The 20917-nt window shown below is 37.7% G+C and overlaps 1 protein-coding gene across 1 annotated transcript in view; it reads right to left on the reverse strand.

Annotated features, from left to right (window-relative positions):
• The window catches only part of ccser1 (coiled-coil serine-rich protein 1), a 152139-nt gene extending 132385 nt beyond the window's left edge, over positions 1-19754 (reverse strand). The window contains exons 1-4 of the mRNA XM_084728740.1: positions 19566-19754; positions 10560-11580; positions 8238-8655; positions 4989-5173 (exon numbers count right to left, since the gene is read on the reverse strand). Of these exons, the coding sequence (XP_084584866.1) occupies positions 4989-5173; positions 8238-8655; positions 10560-11555 (1599 nt within the window). The 5' untranslated portion in view covers positions 11556-11580; positions 19566-19754. The remainder of the gene's footprint in view (positions 1-4988; positions 5174-8237; positions 8656-10559; positions 11581-19565) is intronic.
• Between the last annotated feature and the right edge of the window lie 1163 nt (positions 19755-20917).

A 20917-nucleotide genomic window follows, 5' to 3' on the forward strand; every position in this document is an offset into this window, starting at 1 on the left:
CATCTAGAATATGAACAATAAGTTGTCTTGACACAATCACCATCATATATTAAACATAACGAGTCAGACCATCATAGTTATAAGCCAAAATGGGTCGCTGATCCGTTTTTATTGGGTCACTAATTAGCAAAATCCAATGTATACTGAATTTCCTCAAATAGTCACTGGGGAGCACCTTCATTTACCTCAACTGCAGAGGGTAAGCCATGTGCTATCACTATGTTCAGAACAGACACATTACAAACAAAAATGTAATATTTGCATTTTGGACCATAAAACAGCTAACTACTCATTCTAGTACTAGACATGATGAAATGCGGACCATCAACACAATATTTTACTACGAAACCTCATTTTCTTTCCACTCCTGTTTTGCCTGTGTTACTGCATCACACTGTTCAAACTCCTGAGTTTGACAGAAAAGGAATTTATCTTTTAAAAGCATGAATGTGAGTGATCCTGCTAGTATTGCCATTACAGAAGTGGTCCATACCTTACAAGTAGGTACATGTAGTCTAAATGCATTAGTAATATGCAAATAAACACAGCATGATGACTCTTGTTTATAAGAATATAGAGTGCACAGACAGTTATCAATAATAGTGCAAATTACTTAATACAACCATTTTGAACTCATCATTAAATTCCATAATAATATTTACTGCTAGTGCTGTTTAGTTAACAGCATTTTGGGATCATCTAGCCATTTGCCAATAACTATGAATGGTTATGTACTAGTAATGAGATCAATCAGGAATATTTTCATCAACCATTGCTCTCCGTGCTATACCGTGTGAGCAGCTGGCATTAAGAACCCTAGCCTCAGAGAAAATGATTCGATTTGAAATTTGATTCTATTTTATGTGTGTATGATAATGTGACTGCTTTTATATGATGTCTTTGGGCAAAATGAGCATTCAATACCTATATTTGCAAACATCTTCATTGGTTTTCATTTTAAAACCCAGCCTTCTGCTTGTGGTTATTACAAATTCTGTCTGTGAGATGAAGTGATTCCTTATCTGTTGTAAGATTAATACAAGTGTCACTGATGATATCTGGCCTTTACAAGGCAGCAATCAGACCGGAGGATATGAAAACAAGTGACACTTTGCGTTACAACACCATCTAGTAAGGCAGCTACAAAGCAACTGTTGATATGCATAAGTAAAGTGGATTGCAGTTGAACTTTTATGCCATATATATCAATCAAACACAAACAAAAGTGCATCTTCAAAGTTGTTTGGCTTGTCTCAGTGATTACATTCAATTCCAGTAGACAAAAAAGAATTACTTAAGGCAACGTCAAGAAATTCTCTCTTATCTCTGCCTCAATATTATCACAGCTGTCATTGGGAAACTGATGAGAAACCAGCACTGTATATTCTGGTAAAATAAATATCTCGTATCGTCCCATAGGGATATCAAAACAATAACAACTGGAATGAGATCACCAAACAGCCTAAGGAAACATAGCCTTGCTTTGCCTCACAGAGGTGCCTCGCAGCTTATCTCTTTGAATTTAACAAATTGGTCATTTACCACTGGAAACCAAATCTTCATTTGCCTTATGATAATTACAATTTGTCTGGACTGTAATGACACAGCAATACTAAAGCACATCCACGTAGCATCTTGTTTAGTACAGAGTGCTTTAGTCTGTCTCTGTTTTGACCTGCACAGGTGCCATGTCCCACAGGCCTCTTTAACACATTAACACAACAGTCAACCACAGCATATATTCATCAACAATGACAGGACTATTCTATTCATATCCTCACTAGCTTTACTGCTATATTTACCACCTGTAAATGACACCAAAATATAGTAGAGACTTTCAGCATAGTTTTTCAGTACATGACAATAGCACAAATATTAACCCTCCAATGTAGCAGATAGCCTCTCAAGATTTAAGCCCCATCACTCACTAAACAGAAAATCTCCATGCACTTGGTGGTGTTAACTTCGGATCCATTCATATGTGTATATAAAATTATTTTTCTTATTCATCATGTTTTAGGCTTTTCTTTTGCAATGTGTGTATCGTGCATCATACAATTTACTGGTCAGCACTAATATTTACTTAGAAGATGTTATTGTTTGCACACTGCAGAATTGTTCATATTATAAACACACTCAGGTATATACACTGAAAATGCTCAGATGTCTCAATTCAGACTTTTCAGCTACTACTGCCCTCTGCTAACCAACAAAGTTTTATGAAACTAAAAGAAAGAGGAACAGTGGTAGTGCATAATTTATTATATACTCAGAGGTTCCTGCTTTTTCTGCACGATTTAGACTGCTGAAGAGCCCTCCCTAGGTTGGAAGAAGGAAACGAAGAGATTACTCCATCTTTGGTGAAGTGAATGTCAAGAAGCAGATGCTGACTAGACTTAAGTACATAGCAACGTGCTGTGTAATGTATATCCCTGCCCTTTTTAATCTCTAAGTAAAGCCTATAGTCCCTGGTAAAATAAATGGGATTGGCTTAAACTAGCTTTCCTCCCACAGAGTCTCCTCGTGTGTGTTGTAAGGAAACCAACTTATAAACAATAGTGGTTATAGCATTTGCCCAGAAACAAATGTGGTTATAGCTAGAACAATCATCAATAAAGGCAGGTTGGATGTTTCTTAGAAGGCCTGAACTAACAATCAGGATATGATGCTTAAATCCTACACGTGACTGAATAAGTTTTTCAAAGTACTTTATCCATTCACTCTCACACTGAACTTAATTTCAGGGCTTTTCTTTAAACAGCTTCAAATGTAAGACACCAGACTTTTATCATGTGTTTTTAAATTCATGTGTGCACACATACAGTACTACTTATTTAAAGATTATGATGCTTAACATGTGCTGTTGAATATCTGTACCAAGTAACACATTAAAACTTGAGTGGTCACTCACATGTGGGACATTTCTTACTGAGCTCTCTGTACATTTCATTAAACAACTTCTACATCTCAAAATTAGTTCAACTTTTGTGTGGTTACCAGGATCCTAATTTACCACCGACATACCAGCTTTTGCCCTAACTCTAAATGTATATAGGCACAATTAATTTCAAAATAAATCCTTCAAGCAGTATGTGGAAATATTTCTATTTTCTGAATTTTAATTCAAAGTGAGTGAAAACTAAAAGCACTGATTTTGTGAATCAAAGCTGCATAGTACCAGCAAATGCACTGTGGTTGGTTTTGCCCAGAGCATGCTGGAACACTTTTGGTATTTTCATGGCCAGAGGCATGGGTACTAGGTGAGATTAGGAAGGATATCTTATCAAACGGTATATTATAAGGCAGTTTGTAGCAGCTGGTTACAATTGTGGCCAATTACATCCGGTTATCATCCCCTTGAAAAGCAGGGCTCTTCCTGTAATGATGCAATGAGTATTTTGTAATCCAGAGGCAAGCTTCCTCTGAGGAAACCTGGTATTATTATCTTGGATATGCAGAGTTCTAAATGTCGGTACACTGCTAAGGGAACATAGTGTCTCATTTTAAATTTGATTCAAGTTTGTGGAAATATTGAATATATGTGTGATTGTGCACAATTCCAAAATCTGCAGCAATTGTATAAATACTAAGGATGCCCAGATCAACTTGTTATTGGCCAATAATCAGTAATAAATATACAATCAGGTGTTGCAGATTGTGAAAACTGATCAATTACACAAAAAACCCTGAGCCAATTCTCAGCTGAGTTGGTGTCATTGTCGCTTACTAAGCCGAAGCAGTGTTTCACCCCAAAATGGCTTGTATAACAGTAACTCATCACCTGTTGCCTTGAAGGTTGTAGTTTGCAATCACCTGAATACTGTCCACCTCACCCTTCCCTTCCAAGTGTTTAGGACAAACTAAGGTGATCACAAAAAACATGAAAGGCCCTTTCTAAAGTCTGTGAGGATTCTCAGTCATCCAGGTCACGGTATTCATAGACTTGGTAGGCTTCTTGAAGACATTTCACCTCTCATCCAAGAGGCTTCTTCAGTTCTGACTGACTAGTTGGGAGTTCCAGGTATTTAACCTCCCACCTACACTCATGTGACTCAAACGCCTCACATGTTGGCAGGGTGAGTCCATGACTCACAAGTGACCTTAACGACTCTGATTCACACTTCCCACCAAGTGACCCTAACAGTTCACCCAGTGGAAGGCTGGGTACATGAGTCACATGTCTCTCAAGGTGTTAATGACAAATATGAAACAAATAATAAAACATCCTATGAGCTATTCTTGTTTGCAAAGCTAACACTGTACATTTAAGAAATCAACTGAGCTACTTGCTCAAAGCAAGAACTCTTTTAATTACGTATGTATACATATGAAGGCAAAAGAAGACAGATTTAAAGGGCAGATTTGAGATTTGAGAAACCATTTTGTTGAGCTGGACAGTGCTATTATCCTTCTCTCTTGTTTTTCTGTGTCTTGGACAGATTCATTTTCTTTACTGTACTTTTACTTCCTTTATTAAAGTTGGGAAGAATTATAATAGTCCTATAATTGAACTGCAGTGTATCACTAGTTGTTTTTTTTTTTTTTTGCTTATTTATATTCAATTACATTTGTAGATTCTAACTGATTTTATATTGATCATCATCATGTCTTTAAATGCTGTTCTAATACAGTTATTTACCTTTTGCAAAGTACTTTTACAGGCCTGTGTATCTGAAAAGTCTCTATACACATCAGCTCGCTCTCCCTTACCTTACTGTGAGGATGTACAGAGGAGGAAGTGGCACAGACCAAGCTATTTAGTCACGCTAACTGCATGTGTGCTTGTGTGTGTCTAGGGTCTAATTATGTTTTACCTAAACATCTTAATTACATAGTAAGCTGCTACATACACACACTACACTGTTTCATACATACATTATCTGTTAAGAGTAATATGATGATAATTCAGTGTGACCTAAATTCATCAAATAAACCAGAGTTATATTAACTTCAAAGTCTCACACACACACACGTAGCTCAAGACCTACCAGACTTCCCAGTTTGGACGATGAGGAGTTGTTTCTGTGCTTGAGCAGACCACATCCCTCCATGCCCGGGGCATCTCTGTGGTTTCCATGGATACGAGGCCCACCAGCCCCCTCAGATGAGGAGCGCAGACGCCTTTCCATCCGCATCACCTCATGGTAGGGGCTAACACTGCTACACAAAGAGGCTGGAGGAAAGAAAGAGGCACATAAACAGAGAGAAACATTAGTGAATAAGGGTGAATCTGTTGTAACGGTGATTCCACAAGCAGAGACATAATCATCTTTTTATTATATTTCCAATTGGTGGCAGTCAGCTCTATTTCCTGTAGGAAAAACATTCTTTTTTTCATTAAACTTAATGACAAAGCAGCTCTCCTTATTCAGCATTTTAAATGAAGTTAAATCTTCCTGTTATGAAGCTCTTCAGCCATATTGCTTTTTGGTCAAATGGCATTTATGCCTGTTTTGTAATAATAATGTTTGTTCTGAGCTCTAAGCTTGCTATGTAACAATAAAACTAAACAATGAATGAGATTCCATGGGCAATACTTCTCGGTGAAACAAACAAAGGACTGTTAGAATTACTTTATTTCAGTCTACTATTAGTTAGACGTGAAAACAGACAGACAATACCACATCCTCTCATTAAGTGGCAGGCTATAAAACATTTGTCAAAAACAGCACTTTATACCATCCTGTTCCTCACACAAACACTTACACATGCACACAACCATACACTCAAATAGTTTCCCCTGTGTGTGTGTGTGTGTGTGTATGTGTGTCTTGTCTCTGTTCTTGTGGACTTACTTTGTAAAAAAAAAAAATAGTAAGGATATCTGCAGTTTTGACTTCACACTGCACAACAAAATCCCATAGAAGGCTAATGATTACCATGGCCCCAACCATTTTACTAGAGTTTCCGAATATTTCAACCGAAGAGACCTACAGCTCATATGTGCTGGTAAAATATGGTAAAATCATGCTGCACAGAAATGTGCACCTCATTATCGTGCAGTCTCGGTAGTTCCCGCTGCATGGAAACTAGAAATTCAACAAGTGTAAGGACGCTTTTATACCAGAAGTCTGCACCAAGATTTGTGTTTTTGTTACACCGTATACATTTGTTGCGATCGCCTGCCAGAACTTCCTGTACTTGATACAGATGTCCAAACATCTGGTTCAGTTTGATCCAGACCAAAACTATCTCTATCTGTCAGACCAAGGTTCGGCTGTTGGTCCAGATAGTGATCAGGAAGCTTTCACACCTGTAATTTTGGTTGGTAATATAACAGAAAGATTAAATCAAACTGAGTATTTCAACTATAACTCATATACTGCCTACTGTCGTATGTGTTGGAATGTCTATAAATGTCCACATTCATGAATGGAATTGTAATCCTGATTTTGCTGTATACTTCAACTATGAGAGGGCACTGCTGTTAGCAATTTCAATTGCAACCAGAGCAATAATAAAGTGACATTTCATCATTGGAAATATGCAATTATCAGTGGCAGCAACTAAACTCTGATTCCTAATTACATGGTTACTTAGTCCTAGAAAAAACAAAAATTTGCCAACACTCCTTATGGGTTTGAGTGATCTATCTTTTTTCCTGAGAGGATAATGAACTCAGTCAGAAGTTCATGTTTTTTAGTGCATGAATAAAGTCTGCCATGAGATAAACAGTTGTTGGAAAACATAGTTGTGGGCTGCAGATTTAGGGAGAAGACAGGCCTTAGCTAAAAACCGTCCTCAGCAATATGTTACAGCAGCTGAAGAAGAATAGAGGAGGATGGTAACAAATCATCTTTAGTCGAGAAATACATTTTCAGTATGAAACACACTCTTTCTCTACTGTCAGCCCACAACTGGCAGTGATTTATTAGACTGAGGCATTTTTTCAGATTAACTGTCTGGGCTACTGCTACTAGGAGGACTGACAGCTACAAGAGTACAGTTTTAAACCTGAAAAATTTCTTGTAATGTTTAAAAACACTCTCAACTTTTATTAAAGCTTTGAATTACCAAATAATTTAGAAGTACAGAAAATATGAGGTGGTTTTCAACAATCAAGTGGAAACAAGTTGAGTGAGACATGAATATTAGGACTATGATGAATGATTATTTTCATTGTTGATTATTTTCTGGATAAATTGATTAGTTGTTTGATATATAAATTAATTTAATTAATTTGCCCACAGCCCAAAAATGTTCAGTTTACTGTCATAAAGGAGTAAAGAAACCAGAAAATATTCACATTTAAGATGGAATCAGAGAATTTGACTTTTCTTCTTTAATAATAACTCAAACTGATTAATTGCTTATCAATCTAAACAGTTCACAATTAAATTGCTAACTGACTCATAATCGATTAATTGTTGCAGCTCTAATGAATATAATAGCATTTTTATTCTGATTAGGGCAGTGATTTGATGAATAAAGATTCCCTCCACTAAAAAATGTGTTTTGTTTTTCTCATCTTTATATTTATGCCAAAATAACCTTGACTCTACTGGGTTGTATCTGTGTAAACTTTGTGACCAGAGAGGTGTTTTCTCACCTCAAGGGGGAGATGTCTCTGCACTTAAAATCTGAGATTCAAATGTGGCCTTGGCAAGCTAGATTTGGTACGTGACAAACATGAAAGTCAGTCACTGTGTAACATGCAAATGCAAGATGTGCTTCTAGACCCTTTTCAGTTTTTTTTTTATAACTTTTAATATGTGTAAACCATTTTAAATAAAATATTATATATTACATTATATTATAACAGAGTAGTTTTATGTATTTTTGAACGTTTCTAGAGGGGAACTGTTTTTTGTGTTTTTTGAGTTTAAAGGTCTACAGTAAGACAACTGTTTACAGTGTTTTTTACTGTCACTATTATGTATTAGTACAGGGGCAAGTAAACAAAGGAGTGAGTGATGTAAAAAACATATACATACAACTACGTTACTAAAGAAATCGTGTCACACTAGCAAGCACAACAGCAAACCTAACTGCATAAAGGCGCACAATCCGTCACTGCATAGTTAAAAGATAATACTATTGTTGCCTTTGAGATAACATACCTAGTTAACAATTTCACAGAGTCCTCATCACAAAAGAATGTCCGCCAAGTTTGTGACTCACTATGTGTCTCAGTGATGAGCAATGAACCTGGGCCTCTAACTCCCAATAGCACACCAGTGTGTGATCTTCGTGTGTGTGTCTGTGCATGTAAATCTGATTTTGCATGAGTTTCATACCTGCATGTGGTTTCCTCAAGTGAGAGGACCTGGGTTCATGGCAGCCACAGAAGCTTCCTCTTTCTTGAACAGACAGCGTGTTCCTTGGCTTCCTTTCCGACTGCTCTGGGTTAGAGTGACAACCTTCACTGCGTACCACACATGCCTCGCTCTCACTTGTGGTCTCTGTGTGGTAACCCGTCTTCCTCTCCTCCACCAGCTCCTTCCTCTCCTCTGATGACACCTCTTCCCTCGCTTCCTTTCTCTCCTCCTCCCTCTCCTTCCTCTCTTCCAGTGATTGTTCCTGCAGAGGCAGGCAAGGTACTGCTGTCTCGGGCTCCGAGAGGGAAATGGCAGTCTCATAGTCTGTGTTGTTGGCTGTGCTGGTGTCAGGGAGTAAAGGTTTTTCAGTGCTGGACTGGGCTGGAGTGAAGAAAACCTGACAAGCAGACATTTCATTGAGTATAAAGCATTTTAAAATGTTGCATTCAAATACAAGAACAATGAACTTCAATGAGGCAAAAAGCAGTTTACACAGAGGAGAATCCACTTTAGCACTCATTTAGAAGGCGAATGTATGTGTCCTCAGGCAGCAGAGCGCATGTTTAGATAACAGTCATACAGTGTTTACTCTTCAAGACCCAAGTACAGAGCTTTGTCTTTGCGACTATTATACTGGGTAAATGGTTTCCTTGCTGGAGTTCCCTCCTCTACTAGGAAATAAAGTAGAATAAATTCTTCGAAGGGGAAAAAAGTTGACAGCACAAAGGTGTGAAATGTGGAGAGCAGTTTGCAGACATGCATAGGTTTTCTTTTTCATGCCCTAGCTCTTTCAATAAAAGGACTTTTCATGCCCAGTGCTCAATTTTTATGCCACATTTCACAGATTCCACACAGTGGTCGTAAATATTTCTCTTTTTATGCTTTTTGTTCTTGACATCCAAGGGCACCTGTGGTTGTATTGTCTTTTTATGAGGCAGTGATATCGCCATGTTTTTACAAATAAATGTATGTTAGTACAAGTGAAAAGATTTATTGCTCAAATAATTTAGCAAGCCTGTTAAAATGAAACTCATGCCCTTGTACTAATATTACAAGCAATCTTTAAACACAAAATGGGTCTATTAATGTGTATGTAGTTTGGTGAAATCTGACTAAAAAAAGATCTGCACAAGCTTCAACTTGTGCAGAAAAAAGCTCCACACTTAGCTCATTTTCATGCATGGTGGGTGTAGAAGGCATGATTGACACTCTCTCCTGACTAAAAATTAGATAGATGCTTAAGCAATCTATAAATAAATTTATATTCAATGATTTCATATATTAATCATAGATAGGGTCATAATGCCAGACAAATTACACAACGTCATGTAGTAGTTTCTGAACCAAGAACCTGAATAATGTTGAGAATAGCTTTGTACAGAGCTAGCATGTAATGGAAGATTTTGCCATGCTCCCTAAAAAAATAAAATAGCAAAGTGAGTTTTAAAAAACAACTAAAAACATTTAGTCTTTCTGGACAAGAGTTCATTTTTACCAGAGCTGCACAATTATTTGAAATATTACTGAAATCACAACGTGGCCTAATGCCATATCCAAATTGCAGAAAATGCAATCTTTTGATAAAGGAAAATGTGTGACAAAACAACATTATAATGAAGCACTGCAGTGCTACAGAGATGCCCTGGCCTGCAAATCTAGCTCTCCAGATGTGAGAAAACACGTTTCAAGTGTCATATTATCATGATTTTAATAGTATTAGTTGCAGAGAAAATTCAAATTCTGACTACTTGTGAATCATATTGCAATCACAGCACTGGTCAAAACACAATATGATTTTTTTTTACCATGTTGTCCAGCCCTAGTCTTTGCTGAGTATGATGTGTCAGCTGTAGCCTGGTGTATGACTGTATGTCTATTGTTTTATTGTTGTCCTGATGTGGAACTTCCCAGGGATGTTGTTTTGTTAGTCACTTCTGTTCTATTGTTCACCCTTTTCTATTTTATTCAGTTATTTAATATATTTCTTGACTATATCATATTGAATGTTACTAGGCAACTTCTGTGATGTAATGTGATTAGATATTGTCTTAGATCATGTAATCCATTAAAACTATGTAAGGGGTGATCTGGGGGTGGGAATGAAATCTGGGCTGCTGTACTGGTCGTGTTCATGTATGATGTATGATGTATGTTTATGTTGTATTTTATTTGTGAATTCCAGGAAGAATAGTTTCTACCCTGGTAGTGACTAATGTGGATCCAATTAAACAAACAATGTCTGTACTGAGCAGCACCTTAGATGATTCAGAAATACTGAGTAAAGAGCATAAAACAAGCTACCTGGGAGGTAGAGACAGCCACGCTGAAGTTCTCTGGAGCAGGTGGGAGTTCAGGTGTAGCTGTGTCAGTAGCCAGCCCAGGCACAGAGGCAGATCCTGGGCCTAAACCAGATCCGGGGCTGGGAGCTGGCAGAGCATCCACCTCAGATACAGAATCCTCCGTGATGGGGATGAACTCCGATGGGGTGATGGCTGTGGTTCGGTCCTCTGATATCATTGGGGACTGAAGTGAGCTCTCACCACCAGCACCTAGCAGCTCGCCTGGCCATGACCCCGGGGTGAGCCCTCCTGCCCCTGGAGTGATGGTAGTGGAGCTGGGTGGTTCCAGATTAACTTCTGGAGGTCTGTGATGATCGGAGGTCCGGGAAAAGCGGTGGTGAGCTGAGAAAGATTTGGGCAGCAGCTGTTTCTTCTGCCTTGACGACCGCTTGTTATTGTTACTGCCACCGCTGTAGTCATCGAGGAACCCAGAGTCATCACCCTCATTGGCCCCTGAGCCACTGATGCAGTTTATGAATACATTTCGATTAGCTGTGGAGGAGGACGAAGAGGACGCTTTGTCAAAATCCTCAGTCTGAGAACGTGTGATTTTCTTCTTGTGGCTGCCAAACCCGAATGAGTGGCGTGACTTAGGGCGTCCACCACTACCATCACTGAAACCTGTTGACAATGATGTTGTTATCGACTGCTGGTTATTTCCATTTGTGTCTGTGCCCTGTGATAGCGGAGGTGTGAGGTTCAAGTTTATAGGCTGCACACGTGGCTCACTGTTCCGTTTAGCTGTGAAACTGAGAGATGGAGTGCGGAAAAGGCTCCGGCGTTTCCCAGTACTGCCAGAGCTAGAGTTGGTGCTGGAGGGTGAAGAGCTGTGGACGCCATTTCCTACTCCGCCTGAAGACGGAGAGGATGGGAGAGACTCCTGCCTCTTACTGCTGCTGCGGCGGAAGATCGGCAGGCGGGACACGAGTGTGGACCGGCGTGAGCCTGATTCACCCATCTAGATGCTGAGGCAGAGAGGAACTCTGAGGGAACCAACAAATAAAGGAAACATTTAATGTATAGATACATGCATCACCATAGATTCACATACAACATGTTCCCAAACAAAAACCTGGCCACTAAGATTAGATTTTTAAAACCTGTTATCGGTTCATGGTGAGGCACTCAATAATTGTGACATTCACAACTTTGAACAAACAATTAGGACTGCAATTAATTATTATGTTTATTATTGATACCAGGCACAAACAGTAATGATTGCCCACTTGTCAAGGGCATGTAAAATGCCATATCGGGCTAGTCAATCTAGCAACTCAAGGGGCAAGTGGTAAAAAACAACTACACTATTATACCATGCAAGTCTTTGGTGAGGTTTGTTAACCAATAATAAATGAAACAATGTGTATAAGGGGCAAGTAAAAATTGCCTTTGGGCTAAAATAGTTAGCAATTAATTTTCTTTTTGATTACCTAATTGAAAAATCTATTAATCACTGCAGCTCTACATGCAATATACTTTCCACTGTGGCAGGTACATAATCTCAAATGAAGTGATTTTTCAGATTCACTTATTCACTAACTGCAAATGCTGGATCCATACATAAGCAAATGACAGAGCACATAGTATTTTATTATTTAGAAAAATTAAACCGAGAAGCTTCAGTGTACAGACTGAAGTGTGAAATCTCACATTAAGGGATCACATATCCCACGCTCAATGAGTCAAAACAAGTTACTGCTGCATCTTTATCCTGCAGATGCTTCCGTTGCAAATGGTGTCATATGTGATAGATTCTTGCTATTCAGGCTTTGGTTATACGTGTGTAAACAAAAACAGCCTAATTTACCTTGCGGCTGCTAGACTATGTCCCTGTGAAGTTTCTGTGGTGAAAATATCTCAAAATACAGTCGTGTGGAAATTTTAAAAAGCAAAACATAAAATCATTTCCAATTTTTCCATATATTTTTTTCCGTACATGACAATAAACTCTGAAATAACCAGCATACTACAGATGCCTAGCTGAGGTGCAGTTCTGTTTCTGGTGCATCCATACATTATAAAAATAAAGAATAAAGCTATCACAATGATGTGATCACAGAAGCTGAATTTGTGAGTCAGCCAACAGTATTTTTAACCCTAAATCTCCCTGCCACATGACATATTCCACAAAAAGAGACATCACAATTATCTATGACATTTATGATGAGGTAAAACACAATATTGAGTCAGGCACACAGACCATATGCTCCAAAGATCGTACTGACGTCTTAATCCGATGTTAAAAAAAAAAAGTCTGTACATGCATGTGATTACTGCAGGTATGAGGCCTGGGGGGTTGACAACTCTAACTTGCCGCATATTACAATTAACATTTATCTGCCAGCTGAATCATGAGGAGACAGGACCGATCCACAGGGACAGTGAGAGAGACAGACAAAGGGGATGAAAGTGAGGGAGAGAAAGTGAATAATCAAAGGCAGATTAAACAGTACTTAGTGCAATTATTTAAGCTTTTGCAGTGGCGCTCACTACTCATACATGCTCATGTATATGAAGTGCTGAATCTGATACATCCGTTACTGACGTGTTTCAAAGCACAACATGCAAAAGAAGACAAAAAGCAAGGTGTGAGATTATCATCTCAGGTGAAAAAAAAATCCATGATAGAAGAGAAAAACGAACTGTAATCTTGGTCAAAGAGGAGCCTCTGATAAAAATTAAGACAAGCCTTAATTACTTGGCCTGTGACTCATCTTGATCAGGAACATTAATTGTCTACTCTCTCAATGACGCTGTCTATCTCCTAGAGTAAAAAATTAGTGCTATAATACAAGGTTGTGCCTAATTTAATCTTCTTTCTATAATTTTAAAATTAGAAAACTTTTGAGTAAATGCACTGCAAGCAGGACTATTGTTTCCCTGTTTGTAAGAACTAACCAAAGTTCAACACAATGAGTCACAGATTAAAAGGGGACATTCATTTCTGTAAATACTCACGTTTTCATTGTTTTCAGCAAAGAATTAGCAACAGTGGCTACATAGTCCTTGTAACATTGAAGAGGCTTCCTCTGTGAGAGCTACTGAAGTGTTTTGTTTTCGATGTCTGTGTAATAAGCTTACATTAACACCCTTTACTGCAGTGGCTTATGAGTGTGTCACCACCTTGAAAGTAAATTTGATCAACTTCTAAACACACAGTGATGCAGTTCCTATTTTCATTCCAAGCTGCCTCACTGTAATATATAAAAAATATTGACAGAGAAGGCCAATAACATTTACAGTAATGACAGAGTAAACAATGGAATGATATACACACACATAACACAGTGCTGTCAGGTTTTGCTCTGTCTGTCCTGGATCACTTCAAGCTGGCTGTGCAGGTCAAAACACACTGTCGATTAACAGCCTTGTAAACACACTGGATACTTCCTTTTTCAGATAAGCGAGAAGTTTAGTGGCTATAGCTACTTATTACACACACAGTACACAGACATTTGACCAGGTCATGGCACTTTGACCTGGCTCATTAAGACAACGTATTTACTTTACTAATCTGTGGGAATAAGAAAACTCTTTTAACCCATGGCTTCAAGGTGCCAGGGCTTGTGAGCAGTAAAATGTATAGGATAAAGTAAAGTACATATACTCACATTGCTTTAATTGACCGACTTAAAGGTGAAAATTCAGTCATCTCTTCATTCAGTTATCAACTCAACCTCATGCTTACTGAAGGTAGGATTTAATTTTTAGCACACAAAACACTGCTGGAGTTTCACAGGAAAACAGTGTTGCAGAACGTCCCAAACAATGTACATGAGTGGTGACCAGTTTTCAAACATCATTTACACCATGCTTGTAGCCTCTATCTTCACTGTAGATCCTTAGATTGGAGCCAGATTCATGTGCACGTCCACACCGTCTGAACTGGGTGTGTGAGGTGTGACGTGTGCCCACGAAAATGAATGGCATGTTTGAGCTTCAGGAGACTTGGATTACATCAGACGAACAGTATGGAGGCACTTCTTGTTTTTTGCAGCTGTTTTTTCCATTTGTTAACTGGCCACCATTCACTTACATTGTTTGGGAGATTCTGCTAATACTGTTTTCCTGTTCAACTCCAGCAGTGTTTTGTGGACTAAAGAAATAACAGACCAAAAGAAATAACCCTAACCCTAACCCTTCAGCATGAGGGTGAGTAGATAATGACTGAATTTTTATTATTGGGTGAACTATTCCTTTAAAATTGACATACAGTACATTAGGACTATGAAAAGAAGAACTACGAAGAATACGATATATATCACTGTACGGGGTTACAATTAAATATATTGCGATACACTGAGATACTGTAAGCAAAGTAAAATATTGCCATTTTTAAAAAATAAACTTTAGAAAACCATCATAGTAGAACACAAAACCATCTAGACATGTTACTTTTCTATGCAGTTAGAGCAGTCAAGATAGATAACAACATTGCTATCTAACAAACAAGGTATTAACACAAAAACAAATAATAAACCACTGCCACAAATCTTTGCATGTGTCAGGATATCACAATACAGTGTTTTTGAAAATCAATATAGTAATAAAACATAACATTGCAATACTGTGTGCATCAATATTTTCTTACAACCTTTCTGTACAATTGTATTCAGCACCATGATGCACTACATACAGACAGTGATAGACAGTGATAAAGTAACGGCTACCTCACACTTGAAGACTTCCCAGGCTAAAGCTTAACAAAAAGAGATAAAAGAGAAGTAGTACTGAGCAGAAGCAGGTGCTTACTTCCTCAGCACTCAGTAACTACACAAGAAGTGAAAGTACCTGTGTTACAGAAGACTCCACCTAATCAGTTCCTCTTCCCTTTGCTCTGTACTGCAGTTAGTTACAGTGCTGCTGTGTTGAATAACAAAGTACAGAGCAAACAGTTTCATTTGTCATGTGTTTGTGTGAACATGCAGCAGGTTTCACAATAAGCCACAGTAAAATGCTAAATTAGCACTACCATTTTAAATGTTAATCATCAAGCACAACATGCAAAGTAGAATTGTTTTGAGTCAATAAAAAACACTGCAGAAGGCAAAGACAACACTTTTTCAGCCAAAAAGACGACTACGTCTTAAGTGTGGCCATATTTTGTTTTTATAAGTATGTCTTGTAGAACATGCAGAAAGAAAATCACTGTGAAATGATGCAACACTTAGGCCTAAAATCTTATGAGTCATTTTCATGACCACTACCCACTACCTCATAGTGAATGCAAGGTAAGTTAACTTTTAGCTCAATGTGTGAACTTTGGAATGGGGAAAAATGTCAGGGTTTGCTGTCTTCAGTTGTTTTTTCTTTCATCTCTGATAACCAAAGGAATAGTGCTAACAATTACGGGTAAATAACACAGTGCCAATCAGTACCAAAGTGGTGTAAAAGTAACAGAATAATGTAATTCAAATGGTATGGCAGAAAACCAGACTTGACTCTGTTTTCAGGTTTCATAAAATCGAGCATGTGACAGGAGACTTTGGCCAATCACATGGTGGTAAGATAGTTGATTATTAGGTCTCATTTCCAAAACATTAATATTTCATGAGCTGGGAATAAGACCCAGCAATCAACTATCATTCTCCAAGACTGCTTACCATATTTTTAAGAACATGGTTGTAGTCATGTTTTTAGTCACCAAGTTTATGTTTAGTTCAATGCCTAATGGCTTTTCTTGAACAAAGCAATGTTGCTGCACTATCATACTTGACTGTAGAGCCATTTTTCCACTGTTGTGATGATGCACATACAATACACAAAATATGTTGGTAATGCATTGTTTTGAAATCAATAGCTGTAGGAGTTCAGGGGAGCCTCCTGCCATGCTCCTAATGATCACAACATGCCTAATAAACCAGCTTAGCTTGAAGTCTTTTATTCATACACGGCTGTGTTTGTGTTGTCTTATCAACACAGTCTACAGCCTCAGCCTACTCTAAATAATAAATCAAAAGGCTAATGTATTGGTTCAAACTCCCATCTCAGTGCAATTTACACTGATATGATAACATGTCAGTCAGAAAGAATAAAAGGTGTGTATGGGGTGTGAATAACTGGGTGTTTCCAATAAAACAGGTTCTTGATGGGATCTTTTTCACCACAATATACACGTTACATGCAAAACCTTAATCTTCCACCACATGCAATAGAAGATTATATGTTGAGCAACAGTGCACTACTGTACTTAGTACTAACCAAAGACAGAAAACAATATGCACAAGCTTTCATAATTTCCAGAAGACAGATATGGCATCTTGAGATTACTTTAAACAAATATTACACTCTGTAAGGTTAAGTAGTCCGTTTAGCCCGGGGGGATTTTCTTTTAGAAGGTGTGTGCTTTCATTGAGGGGATTAGCTGGCTTCAATTGTGGGGTGGGTGATATCATCAAAACAAAATATCCCCACTTTTTTATCCCAGTACCTCAACTGAGTGTGACTTTGTAATGTAAAGTACAACATTACTTGATTCAGAAGACTCTTACACACATTTTGAGGAAAAAAACAATGGTGCGGTAAAGTGGACATAATGACCTATTCATACATCTCTTGTAAAACATTAAACTACTGGAGAAAATGAAAATTAAAACACCAGGAAACACAAATAAGCTACACATAAGTAAGCATATTACAATAAGTAGATTCCTAGATGATAACGTATCTATTATCACTTAACATATCAATTTAACATATTTTTTAATTTATGGCAGACACAACAAAACTGCTAGCCTTGTCTATGCAAGCCAGGACATGTTATCACAACAACAAGCTATCTTGGGCAACATAGACGTTTTTTAATCAGAGCACTCACATAACATATGTAATCTCCCAGCAGAAACATTGCTGCCAAAATATGACAACCATCTTGTTCGGAACCACTGGAGAAACAAGAAACTGTAAAACTTCTGCTAGTTCAGACTATGCATACCACTGCACAAACCTGTTAGTGTGCGTTAGAAAGATATGGTAGCAGAGAGCTCAGCACACTGCCACTTAAGAAAACACATGCAAATAGACAAAACACGAGCAAAACACAGGGCAAGACAGAAAACACATAGCCTATGTCCCACTTAGAAAACATGCTGCACATAAAAAAGAACCCAACCAAACTGAGAAAAACATTCACCAATCTAGCAACACATATGTAGCAGAGAGAAACATGCAGCAAATTGGAAAACACAGAAAGATACAGAAATACTAAAACAGACTGACAAAAAATAAATCAGATTAAACAATTACAACCAGTTAGACATGGTGTATTGTGTCATTCTGATCTCAATTCTGAGATGAAGAGTAGGTAAGAATAAATTAATCTACTGAGCAGATAATCACAGCATCTAAATGTATGTAAGACTAGCATTGTTTTAGATTTTTTGTGCTGCATTAAAGTAAAACTCTGTAGTTTTCTGAATTTACCAGACAGTTGTAGCTGTTCTACTATTTGTCTTTACTCAAATCATCATTATATCAACATTACTAACCATTACACATAAAAATGTTAATATTTTGTAAAAGCACCAATAGTCATACCTACAATATTATCGCAATATCAAAATATTGGCATTTGGTCAAAAGTATTGTTAAATTTGATTTTGTCCATATCATCCAACCCTACTGTCAATGTTTTATATTATATATGATGTTTTTGGAATAATATTACTGCTACATTAATGTGTATGTTGCATTTTACTACTGTAAATGTTTAAGACTGTGCTACTTTTAACACATTTATATACTGTTGGCTAGTTTAGTTTGCTTTTATTAGTTTATTTTTAAGTAAACAGTAAACAGTGCCCGATGCACTGTACATGTATTTATAGACAAAGCTAGTTTCCAACACCAGTCCCTTGAAGGGCATTGATAGTCCAAACAATTGTTAGATGTACATGTTGCAGTGTAAAATCTTAAAATCAGTCGATACAGTAATGGAGAACAACAGCCATATTTGACAACAAACTTAAAAATAGACAAATAATACAAACAAAAACATGCAGCATCAGGGAACAAAACCACAAAACAGCAGGGGCTCAAGTATACAAACAGCAGCCTGCCTAGTTGGTGTCATGATTATAGTTCTGCTTTAAACTGACAGGTAGTGAATTAGGTTTGTACCTTTAACTGAGAGTGCAAATTGTGCAAATGATGTACCCATGTTTAATTACAGCAACACACTGTATTCTGCAAGAGCATCATTTGTTTGCTCTATTTGAAAATTTAGGGTATGTTATTGTGAATAAATATGTATATTGAGAAACAGATTTGCTCAATAGCGTAAAATATTGAGATATAATTTATAAGCCATGTCATCCAGCCCCACATCATAGTAGTAAACATAGTAGTAACGATTACTCTGATCTGTAAAATCAGAGAAGTGCCTCTTTAAGATTTCGCTGAAGAAATATCTCTTATATTTACAATGATTGCTGATACTGTAGCTCTTTGTAATTATACGGACTGAAGGTTAGCTTCTCCGTGTTTTATGTCTACAGCATCAAAATGACAACAATGAATGGGCCTTAGCACGTTGTTACTGCGTGGTTACAGTATTACTGTACCAACAGTTCTTACATCTGTTCAACAGGCCCGGATGCTTTTTATTCTGTGCACGAAATATCGATATTCAGTTATCAGAGCATACGGTTTGAATGAGAGGAGATGCAGGGATGTAAATGTGTGCAATAACCAGCAGCAGCCCAGCGGGACATCAGCACCTGTCAAACCCAAACGTCAACAACGCTTAGACGACCTTAAATCCAGACTAGCTAACCTAGCTTTGTCAATCCACTGAATCTCAGTCGTTACAGACAGACTCTGGAGCTAATGCACGCTACGACATTATATCAATTAAATACAGTGTTTCGTTGTCTTCAAGCTACAAAGGTCACCGGTGTTCAGAGGAAATACAGTAGCGGTGTTTCAGCCGGGCAGGCTAACAGATAAACACAGACAGCCGTTAACGTACCGTATGTTACCTTCAGCGGACTCTTCAGTGTCTCACTGCACAAACAGCTCGATATATATTCCGCTCTGTGCTCACACGAGTTATTACAACCTACATGAGGATATGTGGAACAGTATAATGGTACTGAAATCGCACTGAGGTAGCACCTTGTGTGGCGCTGACGCCGATATTACACCTCAGTGACGTGGAGGCTTTTTCCTCCTTCGTCTCTTCCGCGTTGTTGAAAAGGCAGGCCGCGTGCGTGCACAGCGTGACGTCTCTCCTCCTCCTCCTCCTCCTCCGCCTCCTCCAACAGCATCCTCCAGCAGGTGGATGGATGGACAATTCAATCTTTACCTGATGAACATCGTTACTGAAACCATCCTGAGACGCGTCGGTACAATCGAGTCTTCTCATATATGGATCATACAATTTTAAGGCTCTAAACAGCAGCCTTGTGTGTTAAAATAGCTATTTGTTCCCTTTTGATATACTAAAAAACAATAACTTGTAAGAGTTACTTGATAAAATCCTCGTAGCAACTTGAACCACTACCTTTTAAGTAAATTTTACCACTATATTTATATATTTGCCACTATACTTACCATCAATATATAAATGTTTCTGAGTTATGTTTAAGTAAGAAGTTATATTTATTTGAACTAATTAAGAAACGTTAACTTAACATTTTTAACGACAGGAATGTCGCTTTCAGTAAAATGTATGTAAATCTTATTTGTAATATTTATGGTTATGAACAAAATAAGTTTATTTTTTTCCCCATTTGACATTTTCAGTCACTTTGTTGTATTGAGGTCATATCATATTCATTCATGCTCAAGATAATGCACAGACCTTGTTGTGAACAGTTGCATCCCATAGTCTCTAACATAGAAATAAAGTAGTTCCCACATCCAATTAACTATAAAAATGTGTGCTTATTATCTTGGGTGGATAGATGGATAAATAGCACTACAGGTGAAAGGAAAATTACGTTTTTCTCATTTTAAGGTGAACTGTCCCTTTAAAGTATTCAAACAAAAGTACTCATTCCAGTAAAATGTCCCCTGTGCCTGATATCTTATTACATGACCCTAATTCCAAAAAGTTAGGATGCTGAGTAAAAGATATTAAACTTCAACAGATGAACTACTTGAAGAAACTAATGATAAAGGTTTTGCTTGGCAAACCAACACCATGTCCTATGGAAGATCAGTGGTTAGAACTCAAACGTGCATCACATGAAAGACAGCATACTTTAACTAATTCAGCAAGGAATAATGAAAAAATCAAAATGCAAGAATAGAAAGACTGTTAACTGGCATCGAAGTAATGTTTAGGGGTTTGATTTCTGGTAAAGGGGGTTTTAGAAG

Source organism: Lutjanus erythropterus, chromosome 10, assembly GCF_056507025.1.
Source record: "Lutjanus erythropterus isolate fLutEry1 chromosome 10, fLutEry1.hap2, whole genome shotgun sequence".
Classification (NCBI taxonomy): Eukaryota; Metazoa; Chordata; class Actinopteri; order Lutjaniformes; family Lutjanidae; genus Lutjanus; species Lutjanus erythropterus.